At 36.3% G+C, this 13,863-nt stretch overlaps 1 protein-coding gene across 13 annotated transcripts in view; it reads left to right on the forward strand.

Annotated features, from left to right (window-relative positions):
* Positions 1-13,863, forward strand: part of kcnt1b (potassium sodium-activated channel subfamily T member 1b) — an 82,838-nt gene that overhangs the window by 23,609 nt on the left and 45,366 nt on the right. For 9 of the 13 annotated variants that reach the window (XM_044112042.1, XM_044112043.1, XM_044112047.1 and 6 more), the window contains one exon: positions 9,636-9,674. The exons of 3 other annotated variants lie outside the window; for them this stretch is intronic. In XM_044112042.1, coding sequence (XP_043967977.1) covers positions 9,636-9,674 — 39 coding nt within the window. Of the gene's footprint in view, positions 1-186; positions 690-9,635; positions 9,675-13,863 lie in introns of those variants that run through there. One more of the 13 variants, XM_044112052.1, reaches the window with a different exon arrangement.

The following is a 13,863-nucleotide window of genomic DNA, read 5'->3' on the forward strand; positions in this document are numbered from 1 at the left end:
ACCTGGACCACCTGCTCATTTGTATTTGCGGGTTACTCCTGACTGTGAATTGGATTCTGTTCACAGTTCGTCACAGGCTGCATTATTTTCTTGGCGTTTATTATTTCGTATCTTCTAAAAGAACAATTGCACATGATGCTGTTTGCAGGACGTTAAGAAAATGAATAGTTTCTTGATCGTATGAGAAGAAAAGCGCGATCATTAACTTTACAATTGGTTATGTAACCCGTGGAAAGCCCGTCGGGTTGGTTGAGCGCTTGACGTTGGATCGTGACGACGTGTGAATGTGAGCTGCACAGGGCGCTCTTATCTTCAAGTAATGGAGGAAGACTCCACAACACAACCAGGAGTCCTGCTAATTTCCCCCCTCAGTGCATCGGAGGACTCTGTGATGCGGCAGGGAGGGAGACGTCCCCCCTCCGTCCCCGTGCGCCGTCAGTGAGACCGGGATGCAGTTTTTCCTCGGTAGGGTCGGCGCCTGAACCGAGCCTGTTCTGACACGAGGAGGAGGAATCGCACTGCTGGAAGTATCGCTTGACAAGCATGGCAGGCGCTAAACTGACACCCTCGCCATCGGAGATCGACCCAGACGTCAAGACCGACGTGCAGACACCCCCCGAGCCCACCTGGGTCAATCCCTCCAACCCTCTGCGGAGCACGGGCTCTTTTGGGAGCGATGTCGGCCAAAGGTAGCAGCCGCATATCCAAACCGCAGCGGCATGTTTCTGAATGCAGCATCCCCGAAATAACTCAATGCTGAGTGCGCATAGCGCCTCAAGTCTTACAACTTATTTCGTAATTATGCATGACTGAAAGTTACGCTGCATTACTACTGACGCTTTCCATGCGTAAATCTGTATTTCCCATAGGAATCTATTAGAATATGTCGAAGCGTAACGCTCCGTTTCTAATTGTTATACCTCGTAGATTATTAAGTCTTGGGCAACTTCTACGTCAGCCTTTAAGTCCAGATCTTTATTTTTGCTTACACTTGCCAGTCATTTTCTTCACAGCATCACTGTGATTTAATGGCTGCAGTATAGCGCTTACATAATTCAGTGGATGCTGCATTCCTATCACAATTTTATGAATTGAGATTCTCTTTTTGGGTCAAATATATACCAGATCACTGCTTAATTAAAGTTAAACAATGTTTTGGGCACATTCTAATGAACTACATTCAGAATGGGTGATGAAATAAAAATGCAAATCACAAGAGATGTCTAAGTCTTTATGTTTAACATACTCTACTGGCATGTTTTATTTTAACGTGGAGAATCCAGAGAATCAGTCTGCGCTGTCCTGTGATTTGGTAAACAAATTGGATGTGGTACATGTGGGCTGGCTCACTGTGTAACAACCAGTGGACTTTTTGTTCTTTGTCACACAGAGCCACAGAGATTCATGTTTTACATTGTCTCTGTTATCGTCAGGCTGCTTAAGCTGAAAACTGAAGGATTTTGCAATGTTGCATAAAGCTGCTCTGCACAGCCAAAAATGCTGGTGATGCATCCATACTTACACATGCATATCTGGTTCTATAGAATACCTAAAAGCAATAGTTTCATTGAGAACTGTGAAGCTATTATTTCTTTGAATAATTCTCTAAAAAAGTAGCTTCTTTAAATGCTGACTAATCCATTTTTCACCCAAAAGTTGATTTATCCTTAATGTTTGTGGTGAGCAGAAATATTTTCTAGTCAGCTAAAGACAGAGCTCTCTTGGGAATTGAATGAAAATGCCATTTCCATGTTACCTCCCCCCCGGGGCACATGTCACTTGTTTAAACCTTTTATTGTTGATGGCAGGGCCAGACGGGTGTCACAGTTTGTTAGGAGAATTGACACAACTGTCTAATGTCCCGAACATCCAGGTGGACATAAAATGAACACTTTGGGTCAGAGTTTGACATTTAAGCTGGCAAATTTTCAGGTTTCTCTTTCTACTTTGTAAGTGTGAAACAGTTGGATAAAGGACAGTAATGTCAATTTAAGAAAAAATTATCAGCAGCTTAAATACCAGAATCCCTTGTTGTGATAACGATGTTGATAGAAGTGGTGGTGAGCTTTCAAAGGAAATCAGAGAGATGTATAAAAGATGAACTTGCTAGAGGATGGGTAGTATAAGCAGTTACAAAAAGCCCCAAATGATTTGCAAGGATTACATGAGTGAAAATGAGATTTGGTGTTGCTGCTGTGATGGAGGTGATTGTAGTGATAAGTGATTATCTGTTTCTGATCAAAATCTATTTTCTTAAAACCAGAGATTGCACCAGCAGTCAAGCAGAACAGATTGACTCTCAGTAAACCCAGAAACCGAGTAATGTTGCCCATACTTAAATCTGTATGCATTCTAATCTAATACGCAATATCTTTGAATGGCTCGGGCTGTAAAACCTAATGTATCATCTGGCTGGTTGCCCAGGAAACCAGATTTCAACCATTGTTGTGGTAAGGTTTCTATTGTTGGCAAGGATATAGATAAGGGAGAAATAATGGTTTTCTCTATAATTGTTTTAATCATTTAGGTGGAATATTTTAGTAACAGTTTTTATTTATACTTTTTGCTTCCTGGTTGGATTTTGTCTGGAGTTTTAGAGTTTCCTTGAGAAATGTGATCAGTGTGGGATTTGTGTTCAGATGGCTGGAGAAACGTTGGAAGTGCAGTCCATAATGAAATCAAGCATATTATAAGCAATAGAAAACATTTATCTGCATGATTTACAACATTTTGGAACCCTGTTGTACTAATACAGAATATTTTTAAAAGTCTTTTAAGAACACATGGAAAAACTTCAGCTAAGCAACAACAGACTAATCTTTTTAAAAGCCATGCATAGTAAGTCTTGTCAGCTAATTTGTTTCTTGTTTTATCTTTGGATATTATTGAGCCTTATTCATTTTGATGGTTACAGGCTGCAGTACATCCATGTCCCAAACTAACTGGCTAACATGCAGCCAACAGCTCATAAATAATAAGTTCACAATCACATTATCTTTACCTAAACATCAAATCGACTCTTTCCCAACTCATTCCTAGGTACACTTGTGTGATTTGTATTTGCAGGTCCTATTTGATGCTATATAGCCTCTCTGCCACCTATCAGACAGTTTGGTTTGTGCTCTCTATAAACTGTATGAGTGTTAATCTTTCGTGCCTCCAAACAATCACGTTTAGGCATTTGTTAATAAACTCATATCCCCAACTCAATGCAGGTTGGTAGGAGCAACCGTGTAGCCAGAATACTTTATATTTTTGAGCTGTGTGATGCTTGTGTTACACATAGTGAGTGGAAGCAGCTGAAAGTCTCACTTTGGAACACAAAAACACTTTTACCTTCAAAGTAATACAAAACGTGGTTGATGGGAGAAATTTATATATTTACCTGCATACAATCTGAGTACAGCTGTAGTCTAACACTTTTTGTTAAATTTGATTAGACATTGAGAAAAACTGACTTAGAGGAAAGGTAATTATTAAAATGCTATTTAGTGACAGGCAATTATCTCTTTTCCTGACATTGTGCAGCCCTAACATGGATGTCAATAGTGCAACTCTTGGACTTATTGTCTGTGGTCCACAGTTCAACAATGTTATACAATTGACCCATCAAATGGAGTGGATACAGATGAGCACTTTGTAATTTATTTATAATTACATTTTTATGTGCAATACGTTTTGTATGTGAGTTGCTAACATGGTCTATAAGCACTTGCTGCTGTTTTTTGTCTCAGTATTTGCAGTTTGGTACGAATAGTTTTAGGTTTAAAGTTAAAATTGTTGGTAGAATGGGTAAATTTTAATCTATTAAACATTTTTAAACCCCCAATTTACAACAAAACTATACTTTAGTAAGTAGAGCTTAAAGACAACATTTTTGAAGACACTCATTAACTAATTTTAATTCTTTTGGATACTTAAACTGACTCTAATCTCTTTCTAGTCCCATGATCCCTCCAGACTTTTTTAAACCTTTTTATCATCCCATTCTACTGAGCTTTCAGACATTTATCCTTGGGATACTTTATATTGAGGATGTTTTATAGATGTGTTTAAGAGTGAAAAATTAACTAGACTTTATTCTAAAATTGTAAGGACAAGTCACCTCAGGTAATGCATCTTCATCTGCAAAACTGGAAGGAAATGGGTTTTCATGTAAGCCACAAAGAGATATCAGGTAATTAAGGGATAAGAGGAATAAAATACTCCAGCTTGTAGGGATGTTAAACAAATGAGACAGCTGAATATTTGTTGTATTTTCTTTGTGCTGTTTTTATTTAGTTTTATCATCACTCTAACACTATTTTCTCATTCGTTCACAATTTTAAAAGAATCAGAAATTGTTTATTTAACAGCTTTTCAACTAATTACTTGTTCATGTCTTTTCTAAATCCACTGCTTGCTTGTTTCATAAAATACTGTTCAGTGATTTTTTTTTAGAGCGAGGACAGGTCGGGTCTTCCTTGTTTATCTTCATGTTTATTTATAGCTCTCAGCTTTCATGCCGTAATTAGCTTAATTTGATTTTAACACCCCAAACTCAATGGAGGGATTTAATTGCAGTAAACTGCATGCCATCTGTCATAATTGCTTTATAAACATTCAGAGCTTTAAAAACAAAAAAATGTTTTCAGGCCTATATGTAGCCATTATACATATATGCCTGATATATATATTATATCACATATTTTACCATATATTTTTAGCAATATATGAATGCTATTATCCACACGTGTCACATGCTTTATGTCAGTAAAGTAATTTTAGGTTGAATAATTAATTATTAATGGACCAGTGTTGGATTCCCATGAAATAATAACATTAAGTAAATTTAAAATAAAAATATTAAAATTGATCTTTTGCTGATATTTAAAACAAGAAAGAAACAATATTTAAAGAAAATAGAAACTTATAATAATCTTAATAACATTTATTTTGATTTTCATACATTTAGCAAACCAAATAAACTGTGGCTAAATTTACTAGCTGCATTGAAGTAAATGTGTTTATTGAACTAAATGTTGGACCGTTTTCATTTCTCCTTTGTTGTAGAGTAACATTTGGTGTCAAAGCCACAGTGTTGACTCATTACACAACTAGGCTATCATCATCTGCTGGAGAAAGACTGTAGATGGCTGCTGAGCCAACAGGCCTCTTGTATCCAGCTAACTGTCATTTCAAAATAGTGTTACCTAAAAAAGACAGATGGTGGATCTCTTAGTTTCTAAACAAGAACTTGTCTGTTTTTTTTTCTCCTTTAAAGCTTGGAAATGCTGTAGTAGCCTTTTTCAGAGCACTATATTCCATGACATGGGGCTCAAACTCCTGTCATAAAAAGTCCTGCCCCTTTTTGATACATTCCTGTTGAAAACACGTGAATCAAATGAATGCATCATTATCAAGGGAAGTTACTTCTGAGGAAGGGATGCAGCCATTTGATTCAGGTGGTTTTGAGCAGGGATGCATTCAAATGTTGCAGGACAATTGACCATCAAGGACTGGAGATGGAGACCTTAGTTCTCTACAGCAACAGAAAAACTCTGGTGTCTCATTAGAAAGACTTAGAGAAACTGTTACTCTTTATTCTTGTTGAACTGTGGACCACAGTTTCTGTAGCTGCCTTGACAGCTACAGATTAAAATATACACAAGTAAGAAACCATCAACTTCCACACAATATACAAAAAATGTTTTTATCTGGGGGGTTGCAATTTAAGAGGAGAAGGAAATTTTAAAAACAATGTATTTGAAAAACCAAAAAAAGAATGAAGAATAATATTGAAAATCCTCGTCAGCTCTTCATTTCACACCCTCAGGGAAAGTGGCCTGGGAGTTTCTAGGAGTGAAGTGAATAACAGGACATGGCAGTAATTTATTCTGACAGACGAGGGCGACTAGCCCACCCTATATAAAAACAATGGTGATTAAGAGCTTATTGAATGGACTATAAATCTCAGTGTCATGATGGACTGAGTCCAACATATGCAGACACTGAGAGGAAGCATGCTTGCATTCAAAGTCCCCATAGTAGATGTATGAATCAGTGAGTAAATTTACAGGAGCATGAAGTGTTGCAGCCACTTCATAGAGTAAAAATGAAATGTAATGACACTTATCAGACTGAAATGATATAATCACTACTCCCATTGTCAAAGGATATTACTTGTCTGTGGCTGAACTTACTTCATATTTTAAATAAATCATTTAAAATGCCTCTACAGTTTTCTCAAGGGCAGTCTGGGAAATGTCGTTTTTAGAAAGCTTTCAATAAAGTGAGAACAACAAATCAATTCTTGGTTGCAACTGATGTGGAGATACATGTGTGAGGTCCTCCCATTTTAAGTGTTTCAGCCGTTAAGGCGGTTCTCAGTAAAAGCAATTCAAGGCACGCTACAAAAATGCTGGTCCTTAGAAGTGCAGCTCATACGGGCCTTTTAAAATTTCATAGGAGGTAAGGATCATTTCACCTTTTTTACTATAATTATCTTAATTATAGTAAGAATGACAATTTTTTGTGCTGCAGCATGTAACACTTTCTTTACATATGTTAGTTTCTTCAGTATATTTCAGTTTTAAGCTCTTTTTGTATGTTGATCATAGTTGCTGCATGCTAACAGAGCTGAAAGGTGCAGCTGTTTTCTTTACAGCTGAACTAGCTAAGCTCTTAATAGCTTTATTGCACATCAAAGTGCTGACAAATAGTCACAAATGGTCAGTTGAAGCAGAAACAAAGAGCTAATGCTTTTGTTGCTATGTAATATCCCAGATATAGGTGAGCAATCACTTTCTGATTGCTTTATTTTTGTCTCATTGGTTGCCAAACAATTAAATCCAGACAGAAGAAGGATCAGAAACATATGAAAGAGTAAATATTCCAACACTGCATACTTACGTAAACCTGCAGGATCATCTCTGCAGGTTGGAAAGGATCTTTTCACATCCTTTCAAAGTAGGAATTTGTTTTAAGTATCAGTTTAACAATAAGAATATACATTATTTACTAGGTTATATAGAGATTTCATTTTGTTTTGTTGTGATAAGACAAATTATTTTTAGAATTATTATAATAATCTTTAAGAATTCTTTTTGTTTTCCTCCATACTTTCAGTTATTAATTATACATATATTATATTATACATATATATATTACTTATACAATTGTAAAACTTTTTCACATACATAATGATAAATGATTCATTTTCTTACATTGTGAAGGGATTATTGACATGAACCTTTAGAAAGTGCTTCCACTGAAAGCTTTTAACTTGTGAAATTTGTCCACTCAACATGAATCATTATTTTCTGTGGTTGACAAAATGATTGAGAGTCTCTGCCCTTTTGACCACATTCAACTTACAAGATGTTTCTTTCAGACCTGGATCAATTAAATCCACTGCCGAATATTGATCTTTTATGTATCACCTACTTTCAAGGCTTAATGCTCTTGACCATGATTTACAGCCCTGCAGGGAATAAAAATCTGGCTGCATTAAATATCTACGGCTTTAACAATTCATAAGTGGAGCATGTTGCTTCATTTTATCAGCATATTTATTTGCTGGTTTTATTTTCTTGCTAAAATTGATGTGTGCAGAGTACAGACTAAATAAACTTTAGACCTTTTTTCTGTTAGCTCTGTCCATTAATTAGTCCTTTACATAAATATGTGTATGTCTTCCACTTTTGTCACACATTTCTTTCTTACTGATCTCTTGTGGTTTGCATTTTCTATTAGCTGTCATTTCTCTTGCTAACATGTCAATAGTTTTCAATCAAATATATGTGATTATTACTGGTTTGTGGAAGCTGATCTCAGTAAAATTGCTGGGGATGGATCAGTAGCTGAAATGTAATGAACCAAGCATATTGAATGTTCAGTTGACTGAATTTAGACTCTTTTTTTATAATTTATATAATATACAGTGGAATCTCAATAAATAAGAATTTCATCAAAAAAGTTAAATTTTTCCATTAAAAAAAGGAAATATTACATATGTTTATAAAAAACAGGGATTTCAATTCTTAACGTATGTAAATTCTGATTATATCCAGCCTTACGTCTCTCTGGAAATTAGTTTGTTACATAAGACCAATAATAATAATAATAATAATAATAATATTAATAATAAAAAACAGAACTATTTGTCTACTGAAAACTATGTCCATGAAATATACAGTTTATGCACTCAGTATTTAGTCGAGGCTCATTTTGCTTAAATTATTGCATCAGCGTTTCGTGGCAGTGAGGCAATCAGGCTGTGGCAGCTGCTGAATGTCGAGGAACCCGGGCAGCGCCATTAGTCTGCGTGGTTGGAGCTGATGTTTCTCATCAGAAGCACAAATATTCCCTGCAGGATTCAGGCCAAAACAGTTTGACAGCCAATCAGGCACAACGACTCCATAATCATTAAATCTGATATTGATACCTTTTGCAGTGCGAAAAGGAGCCAAGACCTGCTGAAAATTTTAATCAGGGTTCTTATTAAGCTTGTTAGCAGGACTGTCATCACAAATTTAGCTTGATGATAAATGTCACAATAATTTGTCATCGCAACAAACAATAATATTGTTTCAAGTAATATATCACTAAAGTCATAATAATAATAATGCAGCTTAACACTTGAACTGGAAGATATCTTAAAAATCCATAATGAAATGCAACAAAACCAAAATAAAATTCAACAAATAAAACAGAAATGGAAAACTTACAACCAAAACCAACAAAATGACCCTTCAAAAAATATTAATGACCTGAATGGAAATTTTTGAGCTAATTTTAATGTTTCATGTGATTAATTGATGTATTGTGACAGGGTTACTTGTTAGCAGATGGAAGCATGAGGTGCAGTAAAATGTGCTGATTGTTCCTTGTTATAAAACGGGTTGCAGTCGTCACCAACTGTGGAAATGTCACGTTTGATCTTAAACTATTTGGATTTTATTATTCTTTAGTCGCTCTGGTTTGTGACCTGCATTTTCAAATATTAACATTCAACTGAAAACCTGGTTTTTGACCATCTTTCCTAAACATTTTATAACAATAATTCTAGTTGCATGCTTTTCCAGCCACATTTTTTCCTTCCACTCGACCCTCCAGTAATATTGGGATTATTCTGCACAATAATCTGAATATTTTTAGGGATGATTTATTGTGCAGGATGTTAGTAACTGTCTTCTGGAGAAATAACAGCTACAACATTTCCAAAACATAACAAGTCTGCTTTGAGAATATATAAATTTTTTAGTGGCTCCATATTGTGTTCTTGTTTTCTGAGAAACTATGTTTTTGCTTTTCAGTAGCTGTAAATTATTGAAAGCCCCAAATAAACAGATATTTAATTTATAATTTTAAGCTGAATTTCCTGAATGAATCAACTTTTTTATGATATCCTGACATACTGAGATTCCCCTCTGGCACCAGTTCTTGCTTTGTTGCTTGTTGCTGCGTAAACTGCTTTAGTTTGTGAAGGTTATGAATTTGTTTTGTTTTCCTCACAGCTGTAAGTACATGCAAATAAATTGAAGTGGGATCCCGAGTGGTCTTCTCTCCTGTCTTTTCACACTCTCCTACCCTCGCCTGCTGTCTCAGACTCAGCCTAACATGTGCCTGTCTGTGTTCATGTGTGCTGCGTCCAGGTACCAAGAGGAGTACAGTATGGACTCAACCAATGCTCAGTAAGTTTATGGCAGCATCATGCTTGCATGGCATGGATTGTGTCTGCAGTGAGACTGCAGTTTACGTTGGGTTTAGAAATTATTCATAAATGTGACAGATTTTGCACTAAAGATGGAAATTTCTCATACCTTGCTACCTTTTCACCAGTCCCATTGCTAATATTTTGGAGCACATAAAATATTTTTTTATGTTATTATGTTACAGTACAAGGTGAAAAGGTAGCTGGAGTGTCTATCTGCGTACTCTTCGTGTATTGATTGAATGTGCACGCCAGTCTTTCCACACCTGGACTTGAAATCTCATCCATGTGAGCCGAGATATAAATAAAACCTCCAGCTAGTTTTGCTGGGTTGTAGATTTTTATTGCAATCACTTTTGGGAATTTGACAATCTCTATAAGAAAAAAAACCTTCCACTGTAGTTCCATGAAATAAATGAAAGTATAAAATGAATGGGTTAACATTGTGTTTCAGAGTTTTTTTATGTTCCCACCTGTAACTAAAACGTTCTGCTCAGATGTTTTATAAAGGTATTTAAATATGAAAGTAAGTCACCAGATTTTACTTGGATGTTTTAACCTTTTTGTTACTTTAACAGATCAATCACGACAAACAGAATCTGGCTTTTTAAGAGCACAGCATTGAACTGTCGACGCTCTGTCACATGATTTCAAACTTTTTGTTTTCACACAAACCCTTCAGGGTCCACAAGAAAAACCAAACCGGAGGAAATTTTGATTTTTACTTGTTACAGCCCAAAATCAAGATTTGCCAAAGTTTTGCTTAAAAATTTGTGTTTTCTTGTTTTCCAAACATGTTACATTTTGACTTTGGCTATCATGCCATCAGGCTAACAAAGTTTTCCACTGTCATTATGGGGTAGTAATTAGTTTTAGCTTTGATATTAAAGTTAGTTTTTCATCCAAAAAGCTACATCTTATTGCTCATGATGGATTTGTAAAAGCTTTCAACAGGGTAAATCATCCAACAGGGTGAATGTTTTTTGAAGGCACTGTCATACAGACTAGATTTGAATCTTATTTTTTATTTTTATAGTGGATCCTGTTTGTGAGTTGCATCACCAATGTCATCACTGTGCAATAGTGGTTAAGCTTGTGCATGATATAAACCATGTTAACAGATGAAAGACGTCTTCTCTGAGGAGTACACTGCTTTACTGTTGGATTTGTGTGCAACTGCATGATTTGAAAAACAAAAAACGTTTCAACTTTTGTCAAAACCAAGTAATGTTTTGATTTACTTCATTTATGAATCGATAGTAAAGACAGATAATGTGTAAACCCTTTAAATGTTTGATTTAAAATCCAGTTAAAGATTATTAGAAGAATCAGTCAGAGCTTATCACTGATAAAATTAAGAGCTAAATTTATTATTCAGGTTCTTTCTGATATTCTTTCAGTAATGGTTACTTGGTTAAAAAAAGCATACTAACTAATAAAGTGAGAGAAAATGTCTACTTGTAAATAAACTTTTAAATTGTTGCTGTCTAAACTGATTAAATAACTAGAAATTACCAAAGGTTTGGTAGTTTCTCAGACACCTAAAGAGAGGAAGTTTATTTTTGAGTTCAAATTGTAATTTTTAAAATGGGGAAAAAAATAGATTTGAAACCAGCCTTGATCCGTCAGATTTCAGCAATCAAATCTGTAAGGTTGATCAATCCTCTCTGAACTGGTCAAACATAGATTGGAAGGTTTGGTCTCTGAAGACGCCTGCTTCCTGGGGGAGGAGTCCTCAAGAGGGACAGATCAACCAATCAGAGACATACCTGGGTTAACATGACAATTACATCTCATCGTAAATGAGAGGTTTATACTAAAACTTCTCATTTAGATGTCAGAGAGACTTTTACCATAGAAGATATGTTGTGACCTCATTAATAAATATTTTCTGCTGCTTTGGCACCTTCTGCCCACATGCTTTTAAATATTTTCCAAAGTGGACATTTTTGGCTACTATTTGTAGAGTACATGTCTGGATAGACAGATACTGCACATAGATGCAACCAGTTTGACACACATGGCAAAAGCTGTGTCTAGCTGGTGTACTGCTAAATCAAAAGGCTCTGAGATGTCTAGTGTCAGAGTCAAAGATGCAGGTTCTGCTCTAAATACCGACGCTTCTTTTTGCACAACCTTTTGGACCTACTGATTCTCACACCTGTTGCTAGCAGCTCTTAAAGTAATTCACCTGTTGAAGTACTTCCACTGAATGGAGGCTTGTGAATATTCCTTAAAATTATCCTAATAATATATGCCCTTCAGCTTTGAAAGATTTTTAAAATAGTACATTATATGTTCATATTTTTACTTTAAGGACAAAGTCAAATTTAAATACTACAATCAGATTGTCTTGGCCTGAAAAAATATTTTTCTGAACTGACTCCAGCTCATGCTTTGTCTTTTTACTGGTTAAATCTCACATTGCCTCAGACAAACTCACACCTCAGTCACACGAATAGAAAAGCTAAAAATAAAGCATCATCCTCATCTCGGCTCACAATCACGACAAGCGATGGTCTGCAGTTATCTCAGCCTTTTAGTTTGATGGGATGAGACACCTGTCTACAGTGGAATGTGTCTCTACTGGGTCATTATGAAACGCCCTGCAATATTATAAGGAATAAAGGATCAGTACTTCCTTTTTTGCTTCTGGGAGTGTTATTATTTATTGTTGTTAGTGCTGAAAATGTCATTGGGATCGGAGAGGATAAACTATACAACAGGTCAACATTTAGTGTCTTTATGCATTTGCTTCATTATGATCAACCTCCTTTTGTTTTAATTATCTTAATTGAAATGTAGCCATGGAGAGCATATTACATTTGGCACAATATAAAAGTTATTCACTAGAAAAGTTGTTCTTTATTTCACGGCTGGAATCGTTTAATTCAAGGCAACACATCTCAGCTCGCAGGTTGAAGGGGCAATGATTAACTGCATTGTGAAACACATTCAGGTGCTGGTAATTGTTTTCCTGATGCAGTAGTTTATCATTTGTTACACAACCTTGAAGTATTCCCTGTAGTAGCAGAAAAGGTTTTGAAACTGTCAACATTTTTTTCCTTTTTTTATAATCTAAACAGATAACCATTTTACTTTCTTCTTTTTATTGCCAGAAGGATTGGAAAGCAGCATTTAAATTGTTCCAACATTGCCCTTTGAGGTATCTGATTCTAAACTTTCCTTCGCACTCAATTAAAACGATCATAAATTATGTTTGACCTCCAGGATCCTTCAAATCTTGCAGGACTGTGGCTAATCGGTTGCCCTTTAGTGGAATAACTTTAACCTGGAACAAAATGTTGTACTTCTCATTGGTGCAGTCTGAAAAAAATCATGCACAAAGAATGTAAAGATGAAAGTTATGCAGCGGCTGTGAAATTATATTTATTTGCTGTTCCCGATTGTCTTCCTAATCCCTCCGAATTGCTGAATGTGATACTGGACTTTCTCTTTGGGAGCGTTTGCATTAGAACTGCACCTTGAAAACACTCACAACTTACCTACACTGCTGACAGGCAGCTAACCTATATGCACGATTTGGAGGTGTGTGCACTTCTCCCTATCTGGCAACCCTGCTCTATGGGAAGCCGAGTGCATATCAATCTCAATTTGCAACAACCCTGATTAAGGAGCGAGCTGTGTTTCTTGGTATGGAGATTGTGAGTTGTTTGCAGTTGCTGGATGAGATCATTTTGGTTGCAACTGGAGCAGCTGCTGGATGCAGTGAGCACTGCAGCTGTGCCACAAACCGCGTTAAATTAACCTATTTGGAGTGCTGCCTGCCTGCCATGAGCATGATTGGGTTGTAGCTTTGGCATGACTTCAGCTTCAAATTCTCTTATGACCAAACCATGCAGGTGCAGCTGGACCAGTGCTGCTAGCATTCCCCTCCACGCAGCATCCAGGAACTGGATGAGCTGCCACCTGGAAATGAACCATTCCTCACCACAGACGTTTTCTTACTTGTCTAAAACACTCAAGGAACTCTTATGCTCGTTCTCATTCAACGCCAGAGGATCTTTGCAAGACTCTGCAAAGATCAACCACATTCTGGCTGATTTGCAATGCCGTGGTGCCTTATGTCCAATGAGAAGGGGGCATAAGGCATACAATCAATGGGTAGGTTGTCATTTCTTATATGAATATTAAGCGTGACTTAGGAG

The sequence above is a fragment of the Gambusia affinis genome, linkage group LG03 (genome assembly GCF_019740435.1).
Source record: "Gambusia affinis linkage group LG03, SWU_Gaff_1.0, whole genome shotgun sequence".
In the NCBI taxonomy this organism is placed as follows: Eukaryota; Metazoa; Chordata; class Actinopteri; order Cyprinodontiformes; family Poeciliidae; genus Gambusia; species Gambusia affinis.